Source organism: Anguilla rostrata, chromosome 9 (genome assembly GCF_018555375.3).
Source record: "Anguilla rostrata isolate EN2019 chromosome 9, ASM1855537v3, whole genome shotgun sequence".
NCBI lineage: Eukaryota > Metazoa > Chordata > Actinopteri > Anguilliformes > Anguillidae > Anguilla > Anguilla rostrata.
Window position 1 is genome coordinate 29036913 of NC_057941.1, and position 18626 is coordinate 29055538.

The 18626-nt window shown below is 41.3% G+C and overlaps 1 protein-coding gene across 1 annotated transcript in view; it reads left to right on the forward strand.

Moving 5' to 3' along the window:
* LOC135263521 (LHFPL tetraspan subfamily member 6 protein-like) overlaps positions 1-15737 on the forward strand; it is a 43325-nt gene extending 27588 nt beyond the window's left edge. Inside the window, exons 3-4 of the mRNA XM_064351648.1 lie at positions 10372-10470; positions 14858-15737. Of these exons, the coding sequence (XP_064207718.1) occupies positions 10372-10470; positions 14858-14976 (218 nt within the window). The 3' untranslated portion in view covers positions 14977-15737. The remainder of the gene's footprint in view (positions 1-10371; positions 10471-14857) is intronic.
* The last annotated feature ends 2889 nt before the right edge of the window (positions 15738-18626 follow it).

Sequence of the window (18626 nt, forward strand, 5' to 3'; positions counted from 1 at the left end):
CAAATTAAAAAGGAATGTTTTGTGCTGCTTTTCGAATTTTTTGTGATAGTACATAAGTAGAGGAGGCTATATGTCTGGTGTGTGTGTGTGTGTGTGTGTGTGCCTGGTTTGTGTGTGTGAATGTGCATGTGTCTGTGTGTGTGTGCCTAGTTCGTGTGTATGTGCTTGTGTGTGTCTTGTGTGTTTTTGTGTGCTCTTTTTTGAATGTGTGCATGCTTACAGTGTGTGTGTGTATGGCTTATGTGTGTGTATATGTGTGTGTGTGTGTGTGTGTCTGCACAAAATACAGGGGCTTTGTAAGCCTGCATCTTGTCTTGAGAGAGGAATCCCTGCTGCTCTTCCTGGCAGCTACCCCGTGGCCTGTCTCTCTCCATGACACAGTGCTGGCAGGACCATCTGGGTCGCCAGGAACGCGCTTCGTTGCCCCCTTTCCAGAGGTTCAGGAGTTCCTCTGGGCCCGGGGAGGAGGGAGAGAACAAATAGACCTTTGGATGCAGTTAGCCATGAAAGAGATCAGAGTGATAGATGACTTCAAAGCTGTTTAATAACAACCAAAGCGCTATTTCTCCCTTCACTGTAATATATGGCCTGGTTCCCAACTCCAGCTCTGGGAGTCACTGACTGGTGATAAGGCTACAACAAAAAAGGCTACAAGTGCTCTCACAATGTCCAGCTGCTTCTCAAAATAACTGAAAATAAACAGATAGGATTAGCTTTAATCTAATGTTAGCTGTTTCGGATCATATGACTGAGCTATATTGACTAAAGATGTTACCATGTTAGCTTCAAACTATCACTTCTTTGCCAGAACTCTTATTCAGTGAAATATCTGGCTGATTTAAAGATGAACTAACATAACATTATTTGTTCTGCATTGCTTCTGAGGGTATAGAGATACTGCCTGGCCTTTTCGGAACAGTCATATTGTGTGAACAGACTCAACACAGAATTTGTCTTTACAGGAGACCTATGTGTGAATGGATAAAACTACTATCTAACTCAGATAATTGAACCCAGCAAAGTTGTAGGTTTCATGTGTGAAAGGGGCTTAAGGCAGCAAGCACAATACTTGTAGACAAGGTGAAAGACCCAGACATTGAAAGAATCCAGTCACATGGGCCTTTTTTCAGATGCCATCCCCCTATCCCAGAAATCTCTCTTAAAGTATTACATCTGTGAAGTCTCTTTGAGAATTCTGGTTGTGGGAATTGCAGTTCCCAATATACTATATGATGGAACTATTCCTTTAAAAATGTTTCTTCATGGTCTCCCATTGGTGCTTTAATGATGGTGGGGGAGGGGGTGGGGTGGGGGGGGGGGTGAGGGAAGATAAAGTGCATGAATTAACTTCTGTAGGTGATGAAGCTCCACTTTCTCAAATGTTTCATACTGTCTGAGGGGAAATGTCTCATTGTGGGGGGAGAGAGATTTGGCATATATGTAGGAGCATCTAATTAGTTCATTGTTCGGCTGTGTTCCCGATGGCATCTGGCTGATTTGTTTATCTGGGCCAGTATTGGTGTTTTGCTAATTTGCCCTCATACAATTCACGAAAGCCCAAATCTTAGCTCTAGCCTCTGGGGAATTACCCCTTTTGTACTGTTCAAACATGCATACTCTTCTGACTCCTGTAATATGAGGAGTTTCAGTAAATCTGTGTGAGTGTGTCGCTGCGTTCTGTCTGATTTTACCTTCTCCAGTCTTGAAGCTTCCTCATCGGTAGGATCAGTTTTTAGACTCCCTTGTGTGTGTGAGGTGAGATCAGAATGTTTGACTGCCCTCTGTGTGTTTATGCGTGAGGTGGGGTCAGTTTGTTGTACTCTCTTGCATGTGTGTGTGTCACAGTGTGTGTGGGGTGGGGGGGTGGGGGGGGTGTTGGGACGGGTGGCATGTTTGTGTAGCAGGATTGGTTAGTTACACAGGCAAGAAGTTCCTGTAAAACATGAAGACTCCATGACTTCGGGGGAAGTCTTGTCTCCCTCCCCCTGCAGAGACCTCCTGTTTTGGCTCCCAAAACATCAAGTAGGCTGCCATCTTCCGGATGCCCCCTCCCAAGGAAGCAGATTTCAGTCTCTCGTTCTCTTTCGAGCCGACAGGTGATGTGGATCCTGAAGTGGTACAGCTGTCTCTCCTGTACCCCCTGCTCTGTGGGATGCTGAGCTTCTGCAGGGTTGCTGGGCTTGGGGGTTGGACGGGAACACAGGATGAAAGGAGAGGGGAGGGGGGCTCCCCTGTGGGTGTCCTGTTGTAAGCCAGGATCACAGGCTACCGAGGACAGGGCCCACTTGGGGTCTGAGAGAAACAGTATGGAGGACTCACATTTTTTGGGGTCAGGGATTATAAAATACAAAAAGATAGCCATGTCCACTCTTTAGCTACACTTTACAGAAAACAGAGTGGGGCTCCACTTCTTACAGAGTATGTTGGCAACGACCAATACAATGAACCCAAAGATCATTGGTGAAGGCTTTCTACTCCCTGGCTCCCTAAGGGTATCATCCAGGAAGTAGCCTGAAAACATGAATTGCTATTGCCATGGTTTAGCTTGTTACCAACATACTGCATGATTTGTGGAGCTCCTCTTTTGTAACCCAGTACAGTGATGTCATGTCATTTATTATTCCTGGTGTTGATGGCTGTGTGCTAATGATGTGAAATTTTTAAAGAGTCTGCTGGAAAAAATCCCAGGGGATGTATGTGCCTTCTGCTTCCCCGCCCCCTACTGGACACAGGGTCAGTCTTAGGAGGACAATTTATGAGATTACACAACGAGACTTCCCATCATTCACGCATATGTGTACATAATTTAGCATATAAAATAGATGCAGGGCCTAATGTCCATCCAGGGGTGTGGTGTTTGGGTGAATTAATCTGTCATAATGTGCAGGCCAGATTTAAATTTGCTCTTGTGACGACCTCAAGTGATTTCTAGAATATATTAAAAGAGACTCAAGAAATTATATTTCAGTGTTTCTAATGGAGACAATGCAGCAGTGGTGGCCATGTTAACAATAATAAAAGCAAAGCAAAATAATAATTGATTCTTAATGTTATTGTATTCATTAACCATTCCTTTAAACCTGACCTGTTAATTTACAGAAATGGAATATACTGTATACTGCTAGGGGCCAGATAGTTGGAAACACCTATATGAAGTCAGTTTGTAGTGCATTGAGCCACCACAGGCCACCATAACACCCTATATTTACTGTGGCATAGATTCTACCAGTGTTTGGAAATTTGCAGTAGGAGATGGGACTCGATGAGAAAATGACGTATCTCATGTCTTGTTGATAGAGTGGCATTCCAGAATTTCACATAAATCCTTGATTTGGTTCAGACCTGATGACTGAGAACGCCATGCATATGGAGAAGATTGTTGTCATGCTCAGCAAGTCATTGGGTGACTGCATGTGCTCTGTGGATAAGGGCTTTGAAATAGATGCTGTACCATTAGGGATGAGTGCACACAAACTGTGCCGGAAAATGCACCCCACATCATTAAGGAACCAGAAGAACCCTTCACTGTTGGAACCACTCAGCTCTCAGACCTGTGACCTTCTTTATATGCACACCACACGTGCACTTGTTCGTTTGTCAAGAACATGGGGAAGGATGATTCATCTAACTATGGTGCTCTTTGCACCATTTTGTTGACAAATATGCATTGCCACTTGCCAGGTATAATGAGCGTGCTTGCCAAGATTGAAATGTGCAATCAGAGCTCCTCACCAGTTCTTTCTAAGTAATGCATGGATATCGCAATCTAGGAATATGCATTTTAACAACCATAGTTGCCTTTTGTTGATTATGTTTTTCCTTCAGAGTTCCATGCACACATCGCCTTAGACACTGTTCCTCATTAAACATAAGCAAATAGAGTTCTTCAAGAAGTGGTCTTCATCAGTGACTGTGCCACAAATATGCCCCAAAAATAATACTATTGGCTAGTATTAAACAAAAATGAGATGGAATAAATCATTTCCACTGCACCTTAAAGGGGCCTGGACCCATCTATAGGTGAGATACTGAATATCCATGATTATTAATTAGATTGAAGGCAGGTGCTTTGATTTCCTGGCCAGGGCTGTGATTGGGGGAACGCTGACCCATATAGTCTGATTTATAGGAGTGGATGGAAGCTGCTGATTAGCTTGAGTCTGGGGAGCCAACTTGGGAAAGTTTTTTTTCTTCTTATTTTTTTCACTGATACTACAAAAAAATCCTTAAGCTAAAGTGCTTAAGGCCAAGGGGTTTATGGATTGAGTTTTAAATAGGATTAAGGTTTCGGGTCAGGGTTTTTTCCATGCATGTGATCTACATACAAATTCCCTAGAAGTGGCTAGTGGTTTGTATGCTGTAGCGATGAGGTCAGAGTCTATTGTGAGTTTGTGAGACCGTAGTTTTAAAGCGCTTCCTGAAATCGTTTTAGAAAGCGTGATTGATAACAGTGTTTGGCCGTGCAGATTGGAGTCAGAATTGCTTTGAATTCTGTTAACAAATGAGTTCCCCACACTTGAAACACTCAGACAAATGCAAATGAAAAATCACACTTCAATCAATCGGTCAATCAAATATTATTTATATAACACATTTCACTAAGAATTTGTCTCCGTATGCTTGTCAGTGGCAGAGAACGTAAGCCCTGTAAGGAATGTAGGAAGAAAGTTTGGGAGTAACCAGACTAAGCAGGGGTAGCCCATCCTCCTTTGGCCAGTTCAGGGTGTGGGTTCATATGAACAAGGCCAAGAAACATGCTCAGTTGTGTTTATCTCCCTTGGTCGGAGGGTGTGCCCATCATTTGCATGTGCACACTCTAAGACCAAGATGTAAAATGGGGATGCCATGATCATAAATGGGGGTACACGTCGCTGATCCTGGAGAGCCCATCACCCTCACGCAAGGAGAATATATTCTGACATCTATGGAGATCCATCATATTGGCAGTCTCAAATTTCTGTTTGTTTTCATAACATTTTCAGCATTTCACACTGACCTGTGAAATAGGAAGCTGTTACTTGAAATGTTCGATATAATGCACTTTGTATTGAGAGATGTATCCATGTTAAATACATTGCAGACTACAACAGTTATTTCCACTTTGCTCTCAATGGAATATGAATATAGCCATTGCAATGTATTATTCAGCAAAAATGCCAATAAATTAGCATATATTGTATGTTTGTTTGGAGTGCTTATTATTCAGTACACATGAATATATTGAGGCATTCCAAATATATCTGCAGTATATGGCCGTATCTTGTGGCACTCTCTGGCGCTTCCTCTGCGGTTTTGTTTTATTTCCCGCTTTTCTCAGCTCTCTCCTACGGCATTCTGCTCACGCCCAAAGGACCGGAGCTGAACTGAGCCGCCCGCGGCTGACCCTTTCACGCTTCTCCTTTCTTCCATCGCAAAGGCCCAGCTGGCTTATTCTCCCCCCCCCCCCATTTCTCCTCTCTGAATGTCATTCCTGAAGGGCGTAGCACTTCATATAAGGGATTTTCTGGGCTCCTGTTCACATTTTGTTCAAAAAAATAATAATGAGAAAAGACACAGGCATTCCTGGAATGGCTGGGACAGGGAAAGGAATTCTGGCATGTATACGAGAGGGGGGGGGGGGGCAGTGGCAGGGAGAGATGCCGGATGATCAAATGGAGCCTAAAGAGAAAAGTAAAGACATCGTACTGTTTGGATAAAGCGTTTGTTCCAGCCACTGGCTCTACTATTACCATCTTTCAGTGTGATGGGAAGAGTGCGTCCCCCTGCTGAAAGTGGTATTGCTTTGTGGACCGTGCTAGGCTGACATTTCAGATTCAGTCGGGAGGCACAGCTCAACAGGCAGGCCAGTGCAGTGGCCCTTAAAGCAATAACTGTGTTCAGCATCTAGCCATTATATTGGAGCTGTGCACACAGTGAGGTGTAGATGTTTTTTCTTGTGATGGGAAATTGAACAGTACAAACTATTGTGGGAAAATGAAACTAAAAATACAAAGTCATTTACCCAGAATTCTGACATGATTTAATCCTTATTTGGCGAGAGTGCTCAGGTCATTATGGATTCATGCCTGAAAATTCCCAGAAAATAACCAGCACTTGAATTGTGTTTTTTTTTACACAATCACATACTAATTTTAACTAACTATAGCACCTTGGCTGATGCCTGCTAAGTATAACTTGGTTAAGAAAGCAGCTATGATTTATTTACAGTAGCATGCAGTAAGACTGCATTTAATGGATACATTCAGAAGAAGGGGTGTGCAGTCATAGCCACTGTCACTGCATAGATTACAGCTTGGGGGGCTGACCAAAAAATGAGAGCATTTATAATGTGATGTTCCTGATGAATGCTTGAACTCTTTCTGCCAGTGTCTTCCTTGCTTTTGGCTCTTTTGATTTCATATAGCGATACAGTTTCTTATCTCTGTTTCATTTGTAGACTTAGAATGCTTTCTGTCAGGCTTGTGCAATCTGTTTTATTCAGCGAGGAACCGAACCGTTTTAGACGTATAAAACCGCCACCCTGCAACCTGTTTTTATTTAGGCATTTTCTTAATCGCATTCCTTCGAGCTGGGTCATATATGGCCTCTCCCGTGGCCTGAGGGAGAAGTGATTCATTTCCTGAGTTCAGTCACCTTATCTGAGACCATGTGAATGCTATGCTAAAAGAAACATTTAGCGGTGTGTAGTCATCATCTGGAAATTACTTAAGGCAAAGGACTAGATTGAAGTATGTCATAAATACATGGAAGTTTTGGAACATACGATGATAAATGTATTTATATGTTTGCTCTGATGCCATATCTAATCATTATAATACATGTTATTATAGCATTATATCAGTATATTGCTGTATATTGCATTTCAATAAGGATTGTATCACCCACATGTTACAGTGAAGAATTCTGTGATTGGGGTAGAGTGGTTATGGGGGAGAAATTAGCCCAGTTTGTGTTAAATCAGGACTGTGCATTTCAGTGTGGGCGGGAGGTTTACAGGTGGCTCTGTTCCACTGTGTTTTACAGCAGCATGTCCAGATATGGCCCCTTTGTGTCTCCCCTCCCTCCCTCCCTCCCTCCCTCTCCTCCTTCCTCTATCTCGCCAGAGGCACTGGGTGGAAACCTATCACACAGTCACACCCCAAACTTGTGTCGTACCCACCAAACTACATACCTCTGTATCAATCAAATTTACTGAGGACTTGAAAGCAAATCTCTGATTGTGTGTAATCTTCGCTGTTATGGCATTACAGAACCATAGCTCCTCTGCTCCAAACTGCCAGCTACAAAATAAGCGGAATATTGGACTGGGTGCATGTGATCGCATTATGTAACCTGGAATGTTTCAGTCCTTCGTACGCCAAATGTAGCAGCTGCCCATTGGCCAGTATGCAGAAGTGGCAACTGCTTTTGTGTTCATTATACACTCTGCGGCAAGCAGTGCTCATCCAGTCACAAAGCAAGATAAGGTGTGGAATAAGTGAGGGAAAATCACCTTTCTGCTGCGTGTAAAATACTCAGTTAGTTGTACGTGTTTACGACTAAATGCATAGAGCTCAGTAACATGTCAAAGTAAGTGCATATTAGAAAGAACCAAAAAAATGTGTTTAATGTGAATGTTAATAATTATATAGCACAGCAAGCAAGCACCAATCAGAGGACTGTCTGTGACAGTTGCCAGTCTGCCAGCTGATTATCATCGCTGCCTCGACTGAACTGAGCTCCAGTGGGCCTCATAGCCCTGATTTACACAATTCTGGCAGTCGGTCAGCTGAGCTACTGGCTGGCTGTTAGTGGGCAACTTGTGGCCACTGTAGCTTTTCTGGCTGAGTACAAGTCTTTTTTCCCTCTGTACCTGGAAGTCCTGTAAACACAACGGGCCAGCACCTCCCTTCACCCCACCTGCGGGGATCAGAAAAAGCTCCCTTCCTCTACTGTGCAGCTGGGCTCCCAACAAACAGAAAGCAATAAATGCGTCCAGAAGGATGTGCACAGTCTCACTCACTGTTCAAAAATGATATCTCCACAGGTTCTCTGTGAACATAGAAAGTGTAACTGCGAGCTGGATTTATCCACTCTCCTTAGCAGTGTGGAGCTGTGTAGGGTTGCCAAGATTCTCTTGCTAAATTAATGGACACAACCTAACAGAGGCAGGCTAAGGTCATCAGATTCAATATTGTTATATTGTTGCTGGTGGAGATGTGATGACATTGTTTGGGGTGGGGGGTTGTTATGTATAATGTGGGATGGATATGGGGGTGTTACCCTCTTTAACAGAAATAGGGGACCTCCTGTCTAATACAGGACACATGACCACCCCTATTCTTGTGAGTGGTGATCAGTCTAGTTTACATGGTTTCTAAAATTATCACTCTGAACCTGTTCAGATGCCAAGGCATGTGCAGCCCTTGTTGTCAGCCTGTGGAGTCAAGCATTCACACACTTGATATCTCATTTCACCCACTTGTGTTTTGGCATGAGTCTGATCAACCTTGCAGTACATTTCCAATGTGTTACAGTGGACTCTGTTCTGGTGATTGTACGGGTGCAGTTGCTGGTTTTTCCCCACATGGCCTTGTAAGCTGATTTGGACTAAAATGTCTGCCAAGTGCATAAATGTAATGAATAAATGCTGAATTAGGACTGAGAAAGAGAGTAGATGCCCAGTGTGCAGGACTGACTGGCCAAAGGCAAGCAGTGTGTTTTAATTCTGTAGAACACCGCTTAAATACTTTGCCTCCTGGTGTAATTAGTGCAACACAAATTAGGCTTGCTAATGAAGGGATGTTGCGGGGGTTGACTGAAGCAGAACTGCAATACGGACAGTAGAGTGTCTCTGGGACCCTGACCTTTGACCTGTTGGCTCATGCTGGGGAGGGTGTCATGAGCCTGTACAGGCAGAGATGGGCGTGGGAAAGCGGTATCATCGCCTCCTCACATTCCCACCTCAGTGGGAAATCTTTGGTTCCGCCACTTCTTTGTGGGTGCTGGGTCTGCATCCAAATTCTAGATGGTAAAACATGCCAGTTATACAGAGATTCGTATATCAAAAATCTGGGGGAAATAGTTTGTCTAGCTCTTTGATATTTTGTAGTCCTGTAAGATTTTGAAAAGGTAAGCCTGCACAGTTCTAAACAGCACAGAGGCACGAAGAGCTAGCAGTAATTCCTGTTATTGCTTTGCTTTTCTGTTTATATCCTTGGCAGTTTCCTAAGATTTAATGGGCTGTTCTGTTCGTGCACATTTTTTGTATGAGGCTCAGATAGCAATGAATGCACCATTAGAGTGAACGCTGAAGAAACATTCATCAAAGCGAGGTTTACATTCAATCAACATTTGTCCCTAACTTTGACTTATAATAAAATTTGAATTCTAATAAACACAGTAGATCGGCAGTATAGTAAGTGCAGTATTCTCAACTGTTCTGCCTTCTCAACTGTCAGGAGTGATGGATTTATTGCTAGATGTCACTAAATGACAGTATAACTCATTCTTGGCCTCTTTTCTAAATGGCAAAACATGCAAATTGGGTAGACACCTTTGTCAGAAACCTCATGGAGAATGAATTTCAGTGATGCTGGAGTACTGGAATTTTGAAGACCTGCTTTCTCAAAAAAGAAATTTTTATAATAATATAATTTCCTTATCACCTGTTGCTACATTTTAAAAGCAAGATGAGACACGAATGCAATCAAGCACTTTCATTTAAAGGCCATTTTGAAACTAGCAGAATGTATAGTGCCACTCTGTGTTTCCCCTCAAAGGGGCACAGTGTCACAGTTCATAATGTCGTAAAATACCACCCATTCCCCCTTGGGATGGGAACATGAGCCAGTATAGGATTAAAGATTCTCTTAAGTCATCGCTGTTGCCCAACATGGAGCTCGACACGCAGAGGATAGTTAATGTTCCTTAATAAGCCCAGAGCACTTATTAATAAAATAATTAAAAATATTAATATCTGACTGATACAGTCAGATGGCACAATTTGCAACCATCTCCATTCATATTTGGAGCACTCCGCAATGGTTGTTAAATACAGCAGAACTTCACAGATACAAACCTTAGTGTTATGAGCTGGCCAGTTATCGCCACAATGGGAGAGTAACCTCTTTATAAAATCAGGCTACAGAGATGTAAACATTTACAATCAATAAAGGAGCCAAATTTTTTTATTTGGTGTATCTTCACATCACTTTCAAAAGTTGCGAGTTACTGTACAATCTCCATTTCGTTGTTCATATCTCAGAGGTTCTTCTGTTTAAGTGCAGCTCTGAATTTGCCAGCATGAGACCATTGGCAGGTTTCTATGTCTCGTGCATGATGTTTACTGCTTCATATGTGTTGAACGGTGTGCTCCCTTTGTTTTTACAGCTTTGCTAATTGGATCAGGGTGCGCTCTGTACCCCCTGGGATGGGACAGCGAGGAGGTCCGGCAGACCTGCAGCAACAGCTCGGATCAGTTTGAACTGGGTAAGGACCGAAGACCGTGATCTCCCCAGAGCCCTGTGCCAGAACAGCCCCCGCACCTCTGCACAAACACTGTGCATTGCACCTGAGCAGATCCTGCCTGAGCACTCTACTTGCCTCAACAAAAAAGCAAATCTTAATCCTTAACTGCATTTCGCCCCTATTGGACCACTGTTGGTTCCAGCCTTCATTCCTCCTGTGCTTTGTAAATCTACACTACTCTGGCCTGAGCGTAGCAGCAGCATTCTTCTGCTTATTTGTTCTTATTTTATTTTACACTGATCTTCATTTCGACTGCTTCTCCACAACCCTAGTGCTGATTTGCTAAACGCCGGCAGATTCGCAGCTGTGCCGACGGTGGGCTGCCGGCGGGCTGCTTGTGGACGCTGTGTGTGCGTTGCCTGGGCCGTGCGCGTCTCGCACTTTGCCGCGCAGTATACCGAAGCAAACCTCGCACTTCAGTGTAAAATTTGGAGATCTGTGCTTAACTCAAAGAAAAGCGCTATCGCATTGTGCAATGCACGTGTGCCATGTCACACCAGGGAGGTCTTAAGGGCTTCTGGTTGAGAAAGCTTATATGTTAAGGAGAAAGAAGGGTAGTATGATGGCACTCGTGGGTGAAGTGTGGCTGCCACACTGTGTAATGAATACTGAGGAAGTTCTTTAACCTTTCCCCTGTATATCATAGTGTGCCGGTGGAATGCTGGTGACTGTGGTCAGAGTCACTTGGCAAATGTCTAATGGAATTTCTGAAGCCCTGAGCTGATATTAAAAGCAAATAGCAACCCAGTTTAGACATGCATTGTGAGATTCCTGTACGGTCGTCAGAGAGGTAGCCTTCACGCTAGGGCTGGTTTGGTTTGTGCACTTTCACATGGGCTGAATCATGGCCTGGGGAACGCAGAGCGTTTCAAAGCAGCATCGCTAGAAACTTCTGCCACCAACTTGTTTCCTTTTATGACTTGTTATGGAATCTTGCAAGAATGGTGCTTATAGTGGGAAGCAGTCTTTTGGTGCAATAAATCTAGCAGCCAAAGAGATGTTGTATTTACCTGACTCCCGTGTCAAACCCAAAATCAAATCTTAAGCAAATATTAATGTTTACTGCGAAGCCCAGTCATATTACAGAAATGTGATAAATGTGGAGATGGTATTTCCATCAGGATTGATATTAAATGAATTTTCTATGGGGATTTTTTATTATTAATTCTGTTTTTCATTTCAATTTCTGAATTGACTAAATTGAAATGGAACTGGCCTGAGCCCTGATTCTCATACACTGTGTAATCCCCTACTATACTGTACCAGCTGATCAGTGCTAATCGTGCAGGTTTGCAGTCAAGCCCATTACATTTGATTACCATTTCTTATCTTTCCATAAAACAGAAGGGGAAACCCGGTATTTTATGGCTTAGAAAGATTTTTGCTTTCACAGTCACCCAAAGTCCTGCATCATGGGAAAGAAGGTCCATCTTGAGCAATATTTTTTGTCTTGTTGTGCATTTATTTGCTTTCATTCACAGTTGAGATACGCAGTTGAATACAGATATCTGTTTTCTAGTCACAACCGTGATGGACGGCGACATGTTGACATTATTTGCCTCCTGACACATGCACAGACCAGCTACTTTCAGGCAGGGTTTTGGATGGAGAAGGCTAAATACAAACTTGAGTGGCTTGACAAAATAACTGGTAGAAAATGAACTCTTCTGTCTCAGGACTTTGTTTATGTCATTGTCGTAAGCAGTAAATACTGACCAGGCGAGACAGTTAAAACCAGAAAATGATAAAAAGTGGTATTAAATCAGTTGATTTTGTTGGCCTTACACCAATTTTTTAACAGCATGAAATACATAAATCAGCCAAACAATTGAGTTACAAGTAAGTTATGATGACACATCAGATTGGAGTGATATTCCCTTGTAAATTTTCAGTGGCAGCTCCAGCATTTGGAATGTCCTCTTATCAGTATCAGCAGCGAGTATCAGCAAATGTCTTACGAAATAGAGCAATTTTGGAAACATATATCCCTCTTGCTTTGATGGATGGTACGTAAATTGTTTGGAAGGTTTGACTCAGCCACCACCACCCCCGGGCCAAGACCAACAAAACTTATACAATTTTGCCTTTCCTCTAGGCTACAAATGTTATACTTAAGAAGCATTTTTCTATTTTTCTATTGTTGACAAACAACAAAGCACTCTCATCGTATTTTTGCTTTTTCATGTATGAGTCTTAGCTTGATTAACTATTGGACTAAATGTAGTGTTTTACTTGCATTTACATGACCTTGAATGTTATGATTCACACGAGCCAATGAGCCAATATCAATACAGGACTCATTTCCTGTATGAAACTCAGTGCAATCATGTGAATGAAAAATTACCATGTTATTTGCACAGGCCTCTCCTTAATAAACCATAGAAATGAAGTGTTTTTGAAGTACTGCCATTATGTCAAAGACAGAGAACATTACCTGACATTTCCTCACACAAGCAAGTTTAAACTATTTAAATATCAAAACAATTACTGGGAAACTACACTTGAATGGCAATTGTATGTGACTCCATTATTACAAACAAGGAAGAACTATACTTGTTTTTGTGTATAGCAGCTGTAAAACATCCCTGGGGATCAACTGATCAATAAATCTTTATTCCATTAAATCTTTTGCCATTAACAAAAAGGTTGTCACACAATGCTTCACAATTTTACTAGAGGGAATATTTAAAAAAAATTAACCAATTTGGGAAAACTGGAAAAAAATCTGTGGTCTCTCAGAATTCTTTCAAAACTCTTGAATTGTATGCAAATTATGTAGCTAGTCATAAAATTGTGACTTGGGATTTGCCATGTTTCATTTAGCATGTTTTCAAGGAGTAGACTACAAAAACGTTAGAAATTGCTTGGAGCAAATATGTTTCAAGCACTTCAGTCTGGCCAGTGGGAACTAGTAGAAAGCTCATAAATTCAGCCCAGAACCCTTGTCATATTCAGGTAAGTTATGATGGTGTTTAGAAAATGCTTAAATTAATTCCTGTCAACTTATATTCTGTTGTCAGTACCTGTGTGTGAACCCTGTTGTTGAAAGCCCCTTTACAGTTTCCAGTTGTACACTACCTAAGCACAACCAGAACTAATACAATGGAATGTGGGGGTGCATATACATGCAAAAAGGGGGGAGTGGTGACTAAAACAGTAAACATATGACAAAAGCTTGTGAATGAAATTGATGCAAAAGCTCACAGCTCTTTACTTTTACACTCAACATACTTGTTCGTATGTCATCATGGGAAATCATAAAAAACATTCAAACCGGTATGTTATTTTTGTCATTTTATGATCAGTTGAACAGTGGAAAACAAGTGAATGTGTGGTCTGATGTGTGTGAAAACTAATACTTGGACTAAATGGGTTTCAACAATCCTTTTTTCACTGGTCATTTTATTGGTTTATTGAAAATTATGCACTTGTACAATAAACCAAACAGAGAAACTACTGTGTTGTGTTGGCAACAGTGCCCATGTTATGTAAAAATGCACAGATGACTACAGGAATCAGATAAGTAGGCATATCAGATCTCACGCATCTAGCTCCTGGCTCTGGCTCTCATATCCAGATGGAGGTGGATTGTTTTCACTTCATAATTCATGTTCTTGTTCCTGACAAACTGAGACTCTTTCTGTGGTAATGGCAAAATTGGCCCTGATCAGTATTATTTCCCTTCCAAGTCATAAAGCCTTGTTTCATTACAGTTAGGAAGTGCTTCATTATTGCTTGCTTGTAGACCATTGTATGTACAAGCTTTACAAGACTTGACATGGCATGAAGGGAGTTAGTGAGGTCTTTTACTAAACCTGGGGTTTACCAAAAAGCTACATGAAAAAATCATGTGGTCCTATGCCTTTTACTACTAAAAATATATTTTTTTTCAAAAATATTTACATTAACAAGATACTGTGTCTTGATAAATGTTTTAAAACTAGTATTTTTCTGTTTATTCTGAAACATTTACTTCTGGGGTATTTTGTATTAAAATACATTTTGATGTATTTTAATACAAAAATACCCACAAACACAGACACACACACGTGCAGGCAAACACACACACACACACACACACATATGCACATGCGCACACACAAATGCATAACAATCCAAAGCATGGTTAAATCAAAAGCACGGTCAATAAAGTTTATACTTGCTAAGAGTTTATTTAAGTTTATTTTTTGCATTGTTGTTTTATCAACCCTAGCTGAATACGCTTAAACTGTAATTCACTCTGGACTAAGAATCCCTGCAAATTGACTAAATAATAAATAGTAGACAAAGCTGGCTTTGTTTAAGCAACCCTGCCATCTATGTATTCTCTGCATCTTTCTGCCTGCAGGCTCCTGTGAGATTGGATGGGCCTACTACTGCACAGGAGCAGGAGCGCTGGCAGCCATGTTAGTGTGCACCTGGCTGGCTTGTTTTGCCGGTAAGAAGCAGAAACAGTACCCCTACTAGAGCAGGAACCAAAGTGGCCGTCACAAACGATGTGATGACCACCAGGGATGGTCCAAGAGGACAGCCATTATGACCACCAAAGGACAGGCCAGCAGCAGGTATAGAGATGGAGGAAGAGAGCGGGAAGAGGGGGCAGTGTGTCTGCCTTTTCCCATCATGCCTCATTGTTGATGTCGAGTGTGCTCGTCAGGCTCCTGCTTTTGACTGACTGCAACGTTCTGTCCACCTCGAGACCCTTTACACCTGGACACATGCTTTTTAAAGGACCGATCTTTCTGTTCTTCTCACATTATTGGTCAATATATCTATTGTTTTTCAGTAAGTTCTGCTCTTCTGATATCCTGCTCACTGACATTCTGACAACAGAACAGACACGTTTGCAAAGATGAGAAAAAAAGATTCAGGTCTTGAGAGATAGTCTTGGTGTTTGCTTTGTTATTGTGATGTTTTTTATTTATATTTTTTCTTTTGTCTGACCTGTCACCACTATAAATGCAACAACTATTACTTGGATGCAATGCAATAATATCCATGTTTTGCACAGTCCAGTAATTGTTATTATAATGGACCTCTTTACAAAAAGAGGAAAGAGCCCATTTCAAAGAGAAACATCAGTATATCGGATGTTTTAGGCCATTTCCCATTTTGTGTATGATATTGTGTGTTGTATATTATTAGCAAATCCTTTTGTATAAAACAGCATAAAAAAATGAATGTTTTATTTGACTGTGTTTGTAAATAAATACTGTTCATTGAAACCATATATGTATGATGCCCTAATGTACTCGTTGGAGACATAGGTCTAATATGACTGGAATGTGATGCGTATCACTTGGTGTATAGACCGCTCAGAAACATCTAATGTTGTGATACCTCTAATTCCTCTGTGATTATTCCTCACAGTCATTATTGTAGCAGTTTCATGATTGATTTTGAACCTCAGACTTCCCACTTGGTTTCCCGAGAATCAAATCGCGCAATGGTAGGGAAGCGCCATATGCATAATTACTGATTTATTTGGGAGCTATTAATCATGCAGTGCATTTTTATCGATGACTAACAGGCTAAAACTACAGTCAATCCAATTCATGTAATTGGAGGCATGACTATAAATTACAGCGATGAAGTCTTTGCAGCCTGGAAGTCCAATCGAGCCCCTGTGATTTACAGCAAGGTTGAAAAGCTGTCACCAGATGCCGGTACGCAGCTGCTGATAAATGCGTCTGCGATGGCGTTCCGAAATTTCCAATCGGCGGTTTCCTCGACTGACACCGGCATGCTCTGCGATATTACCTGCACTGGAACGAAAGGGACGGATATAATTAATCATCAGGTAGGTGGAGAAATACCTGCAACTAACCGAAAAGTCCCAGGGTTAAACAGTTTTCTTACGAATAGTATATCCTGTGTACTAGTAGGGGAGAATGGGGTAAGTTGTCACATGGGTAAGTTGTCACATTGTTCATACGTCCAACAGAAAAGGCGCTATTTCAAAAATTAAATAGCTACTTTGTGTGACAACATGTTCTATGGTCAAAATCCTGTTCACATGTGGTCAAAGTCACTCTATTCTGAGGTGAGCTCAATTTTCTTATTTTTCACCTTCAAAAGTAAAGAAATGACAGTTTACATTTTATGTAATAAAACTTTGTTAGGTATGAATGTTCAAAATTATATTTTTGTACTGAGTAGAGGAGACATTAAAGTGTCTTTTGATACTTTAGCTGCAGTCCTATGTTGAGCTAACCTTGAGATTTAGCCAACATTAGCACACATGTCAGTTTGGGGCAAGTTGTCTCAATGACTTTGGGGCAAGTTGTCACATGTGACAACTTACCCCAATATAAATAGGCACATAGAACATTCTCAAAAAACACTGTGATATTGTGATATTTTGAAAGAAAGAAGGAAAGAAAGAATGAGTTGAAGGAAGGAAGGAAGGAATAGAATAATAGAATAGATAAACTTTATTAATCCCCAGAGAGAGAAACTTCAGAAGGAAGGAAGGAAGGAAGAAAGATGGTTAGAAATTATGAAAGAAAGACAGAGAATGGCAACACACCACCTGATATAATGTTAAAGACAGTGAGGCAGGTGAAGTTGCAAAAGAAATCAATCAGGAGTACAGCGAGGGATTTTGGCATAAATTACCGTACTCTGACCCGGTATTGTCAGAAGGTTCCCACAGAAGAAGTAGAAACAACAGTGGTTAATAATGTTGAATTTGGTTTTGAATTTGAAATTTAAAAAATCAATATTCACAATTCACAATTAAGTAGTTGTGTTTTTATTTGTTGATAATCCAATGTGACAATTTACCCGACATAGTGTGACAACTTACCCGCTGATGGGGCAAGTTGTCACAAGTGTGCACACTGTTTTTAACTGTCTACAACTTTGTACTGAAATAAGATATGAAAATGTAATGAATACAAAATATGTACCCAAGACTTCTTTCTTTCATTTGGTATGACATTTATACCATTGTTATGTATTGTGCCCAGTCAATGTAAGAAAGAGTGAAAAGTGTGACAACATACCCCGCTCTCCCCTACTAGTGTACTCTATTAAGGATATGAGTGTATTTATATATAGGCCTATTTTATGCATTACAAATCACAGGTTGGCGGTGTGTGATAGTAGGTCTATATAGTAATTCGCATGAACAAACTTTTTAAAACCAGGACATTAAACCTATGGAGCTTTGTGTCTGAACCTCTCCACCTCATTTTTCTGTCTGTATGATGGCTCTCCCTTCCTATGTTTAATGCACCAGGCTCGCACTCTCATCTTTTATTTTATTCGGTATCACAACAGTTATTTCGTCCAGCCGAATTGCCCGAGACACTATGACACATTTCGGGCCAAGGTTTTTTGAAACGGTTTTCCTGGGATGCGATAAAAAAATTTCATGCAGCGCGTAGTTTAATCGGTATCTAATGGGAGGTTGTTGAGTGTATGTGTACTGGTCTCCTGCCATGGCTCGTGGTAAGACAAAAGTTAACATACGGCACAACAGATTTTTCAATTAATCACAGGGCAAACCCAAGCATGGCCTTGTCAGAGTATGTGTGAAATGGATGTCATCCGATTGACAGTAGTACCCGCCTTGATGGAATATTATGGGGATGTTCATGGGGAGAGTCAACGACTTGTTCTCCGACTTGCTGTCTTCTGAAGCACTGGCTAGAGAGCCAGAGACCCTAATACTACAACAAACTCTAAACGGACTGAACCCTTCATTAAGGAAGAAAGCTGACATCGGTACTGTGCTCCGACCGTATTGAAACGAACAGAAAATCAATGCCACATATGGTGAAGTCCTACTGATAACAGCTTCTGGTGAAGGTAGATGTTGGCAGTGAACTTTCTGAGGTAAGGCGAGCCAGTCTTATCAGGCAGTGTAAATATGCAACACTTTTACCCTGCAAACTGAACACTTTTACAAATGAGAATAAGTAATTTACTCTAAACAGTGATGTACCATTATTTATTTACAATTTGTAAAGCAAAATACAATACCCTACCATGAATACACAAAACATACACATTAGTGAAGCCATGCTTTGTGATTTGATTCCTTGTAGACTCTCTTGCCTGTGTCCATATGAGTACAGAAGGAACTGTGTTCAATTCCATGCCTGGGGATT